General features: G+C 36.7%; 1 protein-coding gene and 1 pseudogene across 1 annotated transcript; both read right to left on the reverse strand.

Annotated features, from left to right (window-relative positions):
- Window positions 1-234: 234 nt before the first annotated feature.
- On the reverse strand, window positions 235-1,445 carry LOC108377520 (uncharacterized). Its single transcript, XM_017633784.1, has 2 exons — window positions 1,406-1,445; window positions 235-1,353 (listed from the first exon to the last, which is right to left on the reverse strand). The coding sequence occupies exon 2, from the start codon at window positions 1,307-1,309 to the stop codon at window positions 785-787; it is 525 nt and encodes a 174-aa protein (XP_017489273.1). The 5' UTR covers window positions 1,310-1,353; window positions 1,406-1,445; the 3' UTR covers window positions 235-784.
- Window positions 1,446-4,101: 2,656 nt separating this feature from the next.
- Window positions 4,102-5,840, reverse strand: LOC108377519 (uncharacterized; annotated as a pseudogene).
- Window positions 5,841-11,010: the final 5,170 nt, after the last annotated feature.

The following is an 11,010-nucleotide window of genomic DNA, read 5'->3' on the forward strand; positions in this document are numbered from 1 at the left end:
TTCATTCCACAACAAAAAAAAAGAAAAATATAATTCCTAAACTTTTGCAAAACTCGAGAAAATTCAGCAAATTTTCAACTTTTTAATCAGATTTTCTAGAATTTTAAGGAGTGTTTTTATGTTTTTTGTTGTAGAATGAACCAAATTTTTGTACAATATTGGCGGAAAAATATTAGAATAAAAATTGTTGCATATATTGTGAAAAATTTACTGTGCCAATACTTTGTATCGGCAGTGTATTTATTTTCTAAATTTTTTATTTTTATTTTTCATTTAACGTGCATAACGTGCATCATATTCGAATAACAAACAAAAAAAATACGTTTAAATTTTAAACAGATGCGTTATTCGATTAATAATATACATCTGTACATAGGTGCGTTAGAGCTAGTAATCTAAGCTGAAACAGGATGAAAATGGCATAAGCGACTCTGCGGCTGTGGTTGCAAACTCAGAGGCATCCCGAATTTCCTATTGCGTTTTATCAAAAATTTAACCAACCGAAGAATCTTCTTTGATATTCCGCACTTTGTCGCATAAGTTACTGTCATTCTTATCGAAATAGTCCCTAATTGCTGTATAGCTTTCGTATCATAAAGACGTGACGTCTTGGGGGAATAGTTCTTCCCGAGAGCGAATAAAAATTCGAAAAAATAGCGATATCATCGTCGTGATTTTCACAGAAATGTCGTATTCAATTAATAAATTCCGCAATAGAAAATATTGAAAATGCTGGCCGGCATTATGCACTAATGGTTTTGTATAAATATAACGAAGCGTATGTTTATGTTTCCAGTTCCTCTTCTTCCATCGGTGCTCCTTCTATTTCAGCATCAGCTAAAATTTCTGCCTTGTTCAGTGCTTCTAACGTGTTTCGTTTAACCAGGTTTTGTAACCCAAGTGGTAAAGAAAGCGTTGCACGATATATAGCATCAAAAAAACTACGCAAGCACTTTTCTTTTTCAGTCATATTTTCTTCATTGATTGCCGGAATATCCATTAACACATTTTCGGCAGGCGTCTGTGTCGCAGCAGATGAGCTGACAGCCGCAATTGTTATTGCCGTTGAGTGCTCTTTAGATGATATTTTCCTTTCATTTTTGCGTAGAACGATTGGTTTCGCCAATTCAATAAGTCTTTCCAATTCGGGGTCGCTATTTTTATCTCTAAATGGCGCAATAAAATGCATGTCGCTGTAGTAATTCCATTTGCTGGTGGCATCAGTAGTTTGCTCCTGTGGTAGTGAAATCTCATTCTCTTCATAATGGGTACGTACAAATCGTAATACTTCTTTGCGATAGAACTTCATAAAAGAAGCATATAGACCGTTCCAAGCTTGTTTAGCTTCCGCTCCTGCAAGGAATGTTTTTGAAATTCATGGTATTGACAAGAAAAACCAACTTACCATCCTTATAATCACACTCGAATGCCACGATTTCCCATGTTCTACGTTTTAAATTCNCTGTGGTAGTGAAATCTCATTCTCTTCATAATGGGTACGTACAAATCGTAGTACTTCTTTGCGATAGAACTTCATAAAAGAAGCATATAGACCGTTCCAAGCTTGTTTAGCTTCCGCTCCTGCAAGGAATGCTTTTGAAATTCATGGTATTGACAAGAAAAACCAACTTACCATCCTTATAATCGCACTCGAATGCCACGATTTCCCATGTTCTACGTTTTAAATTTTCATCTTTGTATAAGGCTTGTCGAAAATCATATAAATATTCATTGCTTCGCACTGCATCTATCAGCGACAACAATTGTGGATCCTTTTTCGGATCCTTGTTTAGTGACATTTTTTTACCTTCCAGTAATTTGTCTCAAAACTAGCGAACTTCAATATGTATTAACCATTTCATTCAAATGTATATGCAGATATAAGATTGAAAAGAGGAAATTAGTTTATTCACGTAGTATAAACGCCGGCAATAAACAAAACCATCGGCAGATAAACGAATTAGGGATGTCGGTAAACATCGATGCATCGAAAATATCGATGTTTTGCTGCGATACATCGAAATTTTTCCACTCGATGTATAAATAGTCGATGTATCGATGCATCGATGTTTTTTTTTTAACTGACATCTGTACTATATTGAACCATCATTCCAGCTTTTTAATTATATAAAAAAGAGAAGTGACTTTGACCGAAAAATTTACATGGCTCCAAAAAGTTCCGTTAGCAACATAATTAGCTTAGTTGCGGTAATTCATCTCTAACTTTGTACAATTTTGCTAATAATATATTTTGTTGTGAAACTTTATCTGAAAAATCTTATGCAAATCGATGCATCAAAAAATATCGATGTACATTTCGATGCATAGATAAGAAAGACATGTATGTATTTTTCACTGGCATCCTAAAATGAATTTAAAGGGCGTGTCAGATGAGCAAAAGTGTTGCCAGATATCCCTTTTTTGGGAAATTTCCAAAAACTCAGCTGTTAAAGCAAGACCGTAGAAAAATAGAAGCAAACAGAGAGAAAGAGAGAAAATTATGGAAAAAACATCGATGAACTGTCAAAGCGAATAACACAGGACAATGCTCGAAATTAATCGAACAACTTAATTGACAGTGCCCGTGGCAACTTAAGGGGTCTTAACCTTAAACTTGTAAAAGCCTCGCAAACCTCTAAAGCTCGTAAATTTACAAGCCTCGTAAAAGAACTTTCAAAATTTGTATGGTGCTCTATTTACGAACCCCTCTTAAATTTACGAGGCATATTTGATGCGCAAACAATCTCGTAAATTTCAGTGTTGCGGAGGGGCCGAAATTTTTATACTAAAATGTATGATAAAACAATGAAAATAAATGAAAAAAATAATACGCGAATAAAATGAACGAATTTCATGCACTAACTGTATTGACTTAGGTTTTCTGCTAATTCTCGACAATTTTAATTGTATTTTAGCCAAGAGTGATAGAGACAAGATGGCGGGATGTTATGAAAATAGTACGAAACAAAAATTGCTTCACAAAATCCTGGTTGATCTTTCAAACAGTCACCTTACGCACCTATTTACACCTTTTCACAAAAGGGCCTTTCCCATAAAAGCCTCGTAAACTTAAGAGTTTTACACGGTTTAAGACTTTACGAGTTTAAGGAAATCCCCTATTAGAGTAAAGGGTGCATTAAATGATTTATGTGGAACGAAAAAAGTGTATCAAAGTCGAAGTTTTGGACACATGGCTATACAAATTAACTAAGTAGCCGCGCACCAGCTTAACGAAGTTTACACACGTTAATTATTATTACAGTTACTGTAAGGACTATAAATTGTGAATTTTTACTTATGAGACTTTTAGCCCTTGAAAAAAATGTTTAATTTTCAAATTAATTAAAAAAAAAAAAACACTTGTATTCTTCATTTGGACGGTTGTCATTGGCTTTGGTCAGAAACAAATTATTCTAGTGGCAACCCTGCGTGGTATATATATATATTTTGAAAAGGCTGTCATGGTGAACTTGCGAAACGTAGCCATGATTAACGGGAAAAATTAAACAATTTTTGAAAAATTGCTATATAAAAAACTCTTTTTAACTAATTTAAGAACAAATTAGATCTCTCATTAACACAAAAAAAAAATTGAGTGTGCATTAAACTTATTTTAATAAAATATTTGTAGGATTTATTAGCATTCTCATCACAACTGCATAACAAAATAACTTTGTTGTTTTTGGTACATAGATATGTGGGACAAACTTGACAAAAAGATTTTTGCAATACGTTTTCATTATCCAATTCAAAAAATTCATCATATTCTAGATATGGAGATACTTACCGTTTTATCACTAGAATAAGATGATTTTATCTTTAACCAAAGAACGTAAATGTATAAGAAGCGACAACTCGTTACTTTGGAGACAATGCTTTTATTACAAAGAAATTGATAATTGTAAAACAAACGCAAACAACAAACACAGCTCGGTTGTTAGCTTCACAGAGCTAAATAAACACATCCATAGAGCAAGTATTCAAATGTCAAAGTGTGACATTTCTTAAAAAAAAACATTGGCACAATGAAAAAAGAACAGCAGCCGGATTAGGTGAAATTAGTGGAAATTGACGATTTTTGAAATGCAAGCAAGCAAGCAATGCGATTCACAAACATTCTTTAATATTTGTGGCAATCTTAGAATACTTCGGTGAAATACAAAGATAATTAAATATATTCTTGGATCTGCACGGGGCCCCTGCCACCGCCGTAAACGTAAGTATGACTGTCATCGTCCATATGCAATAAAGTTTCCTCGGTTACATTTTCGGTAACTGCATTCTCCTCCATTATTTGAGCCTGCTCGTATTGCGATGAAACCACAGCTTCTGGCGCATTTGCTTTCTGTTGAACAATTCTACGACGACCCAAGTTTCCAAGGCAGCCTTCAAAAAGAATTTCAGAAATCGCTTTTCGCGCATATATCCGCTGTTCGTGAGACATTTCTTCGTACTGTATGGCCCACGACTTGGCTAATATCTCTGAGGCTTCACTTATAGGACGGCTGGACCGAGATTGTCGTTCATGGCGTGGTTTTGCGTCTGACTTTACTTTTGATGGTGTTTTCGTAATTTTTCTTGTCGTTATCTTTATTGGCTGCTCTGAAAATTCCGGTGGCGTAGATTCTCTGCATGTTGAAAGTACATCCTTGCTGCATAAACTATGTTCTACTAGTTCCAGCTCTTCTAGGGCATCGTCATGCGGCTGAGATGAATCGTCGGTATTGATAATCTCGTGGAAAGTCTCGGCATCCGATTCTCCTTCTATTGTAGATTTTATGTTCTGCTGATTTTGGCTTGCAAACGATAATGTATGAAATTGATTTTGGAATTGTTGTTGAAATGAATTCTCGTCTGCGTACTGGACTGCTTCTAAATGTTCTTCTGACTCAGTTCCATTGTCTGATATGCATTCATATTTGCTAATTTGGCNATACCAATAAAATGATTGAATTACTTGATGTTTGAAATAAATGTTCAATTAAAATTTCTTGCAAGTCGTGATAGCAGCTCTCATGAAAAAATGCTCTATGATTCCCGTATTGAATCGCGAAATTGCTCTTGGGGCTGTACATATATTTATTTCTTCAAGAAAATTTAAACGGCTAACAAACAATAAAAAAATATTTCTTGTGATTCTTCGTGAGAGCTAGATTCCATTACACTTGCTAAATTTTAAGCTTTAAACATACCAAAATTTTCTTTTCCTCATTTGGCAAACGTTTTCGATCCTTGCGAAACTCTTGTGTCTGCAGGAAATTGAGCATGTGAAAGTACCAAAGTGAAGTTGTATATCGTTTGCCCATCCGATAGCTCGTCTTGATCCGTGCACATTCCCGTCGATAATTGGTACGAAAAATGTTTATTTTGCGGAGCACATCTTCTCGACATGCATCCGGATCAATTTCGCGCATTTTCATAACCAACATCTCATAGCCATGTGCCTTACTTTGTCTATCTTTGTACGATGGGTCATTAAGATCCCACAAAGATGGCAAACTTTCGTATAAGGCAAAAAATTCAGTCCAGAAAGCGCGTTTGCCTATCGTTTGTGCATGTTGGCGGGCGTTCGACATTTTGTTGCTTGAAACGGATTCGCGAAGAAAGGTAGAAAAACAACAACAAAAATACCGTGAATCGCTGCTGCAGCGAAATAAAACTTCAATCACACACAATCGGCTTGTCCGTTCGGCTTGATGGCCCAATATCAACTGAGTCAAGCAAATCAAGCAATTTTTTTTCGTTTGCTCTTTCTCTCTTACGACTGCTTAGTTTTGTTTTAATACTCTTTGTTATCGACTCAAAGCGTGTACATACAGTGCACGGACTTCACCCCTTTATTGGTAGATCTACCAACTTTTTTGCTGTATTTTATTTTCGACCATTTTTACCAATAAAGGCTAAAAACTATCGATATTTTCCGGAAAGAAAGCACAGAGATTTAAATGAACGCGGTGCATGCACATTTTGCCATCGAACACACCTAAATTAGAAATTAACTCTGACCATAACAACCAATTTAAAAATGAAATTGCATTTCTATCAGCTGTTTATGTAAATATTTTCCGCTTGCAATACGTTTTTTGTGAGAGACTGCAAATTTTAATCAAAAAATTTTGAAGTGGAGTTACATACAGGTGTAATTATTTGAGCCCCTTTCTAAATTAATACAGGGCCAGAATTACAGCATCCGTAATAGAATCAACTTCTAATCGAAAATCTTTTTCAGATAATCTGAATGAGATAACGGCATTTGATAGCGAGCTCGCTTTTTCAATTTAAAATATATTTAGGAGAAAACATCTGTCATTTTATTTTATTCGATTCGCATCGAGTTTCATTCGATCACGGATGCCGTGATTTGGACTTAATGTCATGTATACGTATTTTGTTGAATGTCTGATTGGCGTGAAATACATTTTTTTGTTCTTTAAAAAATAATACAATTTTTCTAACATTATAACAGGAGTATAGAAACAAAAATTACAACAAATACTTCATTTTGAATTTAAAAACCCCCGAGGCAAAAGTCCAGCTGCTCCGCTAACACCGCCTTACATGAATTCCCCTTGATTTAATTAGTAACAACGTACTAAAAATCTACCAACTTGTACAATTTTTTGTGTGTAAAGTCTAGCACTATTACTTTTTTCGGAGTCCGTGCACTGTGTACAAATGTACATATGTATGCACATAGTGGACTTAGTGGGCACTGTAGATATGTATGTATATATGCACATACATATCGCTACCTTAATTCAGAAAGGCCCTAACCAACACTTTTTTCAAAACTGCGTTTATCACAGATTTTACTAGGATGTACTAAAATATACTTTCAACAAAAATTGCAATGTGTTAGTACAAAAAACCACATCCTACTTTTTAAAAGGCCCTACCTGTTTTTGATACTATTTTTATAATGTTTTTTGCTTCTGTAAAATAAAAAAAAAATTATTGGCTTGGACCTTTGTGAATTATGCATATTTACGGTATTTTATTAATTGCATATAAATTTATTTCAAATTTTAAAAGGAGAAAAGCTATCGTTTTTCCAACGAAGATCGTTTAAGACGGTAATGCTCGTGCGAAGTATTCAGGCCGATTCTGTACAGAAACTCCCCGGGAGTTTTTCTCTTTTCCCTTTCCTCCTATCATGAATAAAAATTCTCTGAGGATTTTTTTATTAAATGGCGGAGTGGAGCTGTCAAAAAAGTGTCGACAACTCTTTGGAAGTTCGAGTTTCCTCCTCCCAAATTTTCGGGGAAAATGCTACTCCCTGGTAGTTAATTATTGGAGGTTTTCTTTTCCAGGAGAAACAAATTCCCAGAGAACAAACTCCCCGGGAGTACTGGGCTGATTAATCCCTAATATTTGCATACCTAGGTACAAACGTTTGTATNGGGAGAAACAAATTCCCAGAGAACAAACTCCCCGGGAGTATTGGGCTGATTAATCCCTAATATTTGCATACCTAGGTACAAACGTTTGTATGAATATATGTACATATCGTCACCTGAAATGCAAAATAACGTAACAACATCGCCACTAAAATGGAAAAAGTCGTGACTATTTTTTTTTTTTTCATAAAACGATGTNCCGCCACTAAAATGGAAAAAGTCGTGACTAATTTTTTTTTTTTCATAAAACGATGTGGGGAGTTGTAATTTGATGAAATCCATCATAGCAATCAAAAAGTGAATTTTGAATTGTTTAATAAGTTACGATTTTTTGCATTTAAGGTGACTATATGTATGTGTGTACTTACATGTATCATACATATGTCTCCTTTGTAATCATCTCATATGTTAACGGTCTTTTTCCTCCTTTTTTGGTCTCGCACTAGAGTGGTCTAGGTCACTGGAGAAACAGTTGAAGTCTTCTTACGTCCGTTAGCATGGCATGTAACATCGTAAACAAGTACAAGTAGTACAAGACACTGTGCTACTTAGAGACAGCGAAGAATCTCTCGTTCGTCCTTGAGTAAAACAAATTATCTGAGTCGATGTCGGGTTGTTATCAATCTTCTAAACTAAACAGCAATAAGGCAAAGACTCGAATACGTTGGTAGCTATGCAAGACCGTTATTCTTAAAATATGTCGCGTCTATATGTTCGCCGGGGATTAGTAGGACGTAGTGGACGACTAGCTAGATCTGTCAGAATGCTGATCGTAGAGAGTTCGCTGGCCTAAACAGNCAGAACAGAAATAAGGCAAAGACTCGAATACGTTGGTAGCTATGCAAGACCGTTATTCTTAAAATATGTCGCGTCTATATGTTCGCCGGGGATTAGTAGGACGTAGTGGACGACTAGCTAGATCTGTCAGAATGCTGATCGTAGAGAGTTCGCTGGCCTAAACAGTGTTACATCGCCGAAACAACAGCCCTTGGTCAGGTAATACCCAAGTTATTCCAGTACGTAGAACCACAGCACCACCTTCACAACGAGGCTCAAGTGCTTCCAGTGAATGAGCACAACGCGATGAGAGCATCGTAAGCAGTTCCTAGTAGTGTCATAGACTTGGGCACTCAAGTAGACACCTGCTAGCTGCAGAGCCCTCGGTTATGCACTTCAGAAGGCATATATGCGAACTAACGGATGAAGTGCCGAGGCTAATACATTTATAAAACAACCTCTGGACCCGACAGCTTACGGACATGCCATAAACGGCATGCACAGGGATTCCCTACGCGTGAATGCCATTTTACCACCTGAAGTGCTCACGACAGAGCTTTGTCTGCCTGGGCAGACACGGGGAAATGGGCTAACTTCGCTCTGGGTACTGCAGCAGGCTTAGCTCGTAGCTGATCAGTATAAACGCAGATGTTCCCAACGAGTACCCGGCATGCAGAGAGTCACCTCACCTCTTCGCGGGACCCCAAAACCACAATCAACTAATGCATCTGTGCCATGGACCAAAGTTGCTCACTTCCTGGGTCTCCTTAAAGTTGAAATTGACGACAAAGATTCAGGCAAGGTTGAGTAGCCACTGCAACAACAACAACAACTATAACTTTTCATACAGAATCAAAATAGCCAATAAGTGTAAAATCTTAAGCCAATAAGTATAAAATCTTAAGCCACTAAGTATAAAATCTTAAGCCAATAAGTATAAAATCTGCAGCAATTCGGAATTTTGTACATACCTTAACCAGTTTTAGTCCCTCANAGTAATACCCAAGTTATTCCAGTACGTAGAACCACAGCACCACCTTCACAACGAGGCTCTAGTGCTCCCAGTGAATGAGCACAACACGACGTAAGCAGTTCCTAATAGAGTGTCACAGACTTGGGCACCCGAGTAGACACCTACTTGCTGCAGAGCCCTCGCCTAGGCGGATTCCTTACCCGTGAATGCCATTTTAGGAACACAACCACCTGAAGTGCTCACGACAGAGCTTTGTCTGCCTGGGCAGACTCGGGGAAATGGGCTAACTTCGCTCTGGGTACTGCAGAAGGCTTAGCTCGTAGCTGATCAGAATAATCGCAGATGTTTCCAAAGAGTGCCCCGCATGCGGAGAGTCATCTCATGACTCACGGCACCTTTTCGCGGGACCCCAAAACCACAATCAACTTACGCATCTATCCCATGGACCAAAGTTGCTCACTTCCTGGGTCTCCTTTAAGTTGAAATTGACGACAAAGATTGAGACAAGGTTGAGTAGCGGCTACAACAACTATAACTTTTTATACAGAATCAAAATAGCCAATAGGTATAAAATCTTAATATCGCTGCAGCAATTCGGAATTTTGTACATACCTTAACCAGTTTTAGTCCCTCATAATTCCATTGCCTAGGTTTTCAATAGTAATTTTTAACATCGTCGTGTAATTACGCCCATTAACTTGCCGTTTTATACATACATATATATGTATGTATTTATGTAGTCAGTTTTAGTTAATTCTCCAATATTGCCTAGTTGGGGACTAGTCGAAATGAGGAATAGTTTAAGGCAATGACAGTATCGTTTTTTGTATATTTTTTTGATAGGCTTATTAAGAACTGCTCGCAAGCTAACGTTTCGGTTAAATTTTAACCAATTACCCATTTGTAAAGTTTAGGGAGGTATGTAACTTGGTAATGTACAGTATCTATATACATATGTATGTATGTACATACATATCATAAATCACTTAACTACAAATTTTCATGTGCTCTCTTTGAAGTTGACAGCGACGTCAGCAGTGACTGCGGCAGCTATTATTGTATTGCATTTATATGGACGATTATGTGTGTTTTTCGGACTTTATTTTCATAAGAGTCGTGTGTACTCTCTGTTCCCATATTGATTCATGCTCGACGAAAATTTGGAATTCCGTTGATTTTTCTAAAGAATACACATGTATGTACATATATGTATGTCTTTCGAAGAGTACATATTTGACTTAATTGACTTGACTTAGCTTCTTGCCTTACCGGCATAGGGAACATACTAACCCTATAATAAACAGTCGTATAAACATGCCGCTATTCATAAGGCTTCTTATCCACATAAAATCAGTATTGAATTCATTTTTTTTTTTTGTTAATGCAGCCAGAATTTTATTTTTATGATAAGTAACCTGGAAAGTACTTCTATAACCTTGCGCTTTTCTCCTGAAATCAATTTAGTGTAATTTAAACTGTATATTTGTTCCTGAATAAGCTTCGGTGGATTGCTATTGAATGTCTATGGGCAAAAGAGCTCTTGCATATGTGTGTTTGTATTCGTACATACAGCAGTGTATAAATATGTATGTACATATGTACATCCATATACCCAAATTTAGAAGTGAGAGCAAAGAAGAAGGCCTTTTGTAATGGTTCCCCTATATTCCCTGAGAGACCTAAACTTTTATTATTGCTTATCTTTGTTGTTTTCGAATTGTAATGGCGCTGCCAACGTCATTTAGCGACGACTTCCACGAGGCCATGTATCAAATGAACTGCACTTGGAAGAAGTTATCAACAATTTGCCATCAAAACAGCATACCTATACCAACGATTGCAATGTGCAGCTCTACCCTTGCT

This window comes from Rhagoletis zephyria, unplaced genomic scaffold, assembly GCF_001687245.7.
Source record: "Rhagoletis zephyria isolate East Lansing unplaced genomic scaffold, Rhagoletis_zephyria_1.1 Rzeph_scaffold_12238, whole genome shotgun sequence".
NCBI lineage: Eukaryota > Metazoa > Arthropoda > Insecta > Diptera > Tephritidae > Rhagoletis > Rhagoletis zephyria.

Bases quoted from the DNA above. Each gene is read 5' to 3' on its own strand.
- LOC108377520 (XM_017633784.1), bottom strand. From the start codon at position 1,309: ATGAAGTTCTATCGCAAAGAAGTATTACGATTTGTACGTACCCATTAT.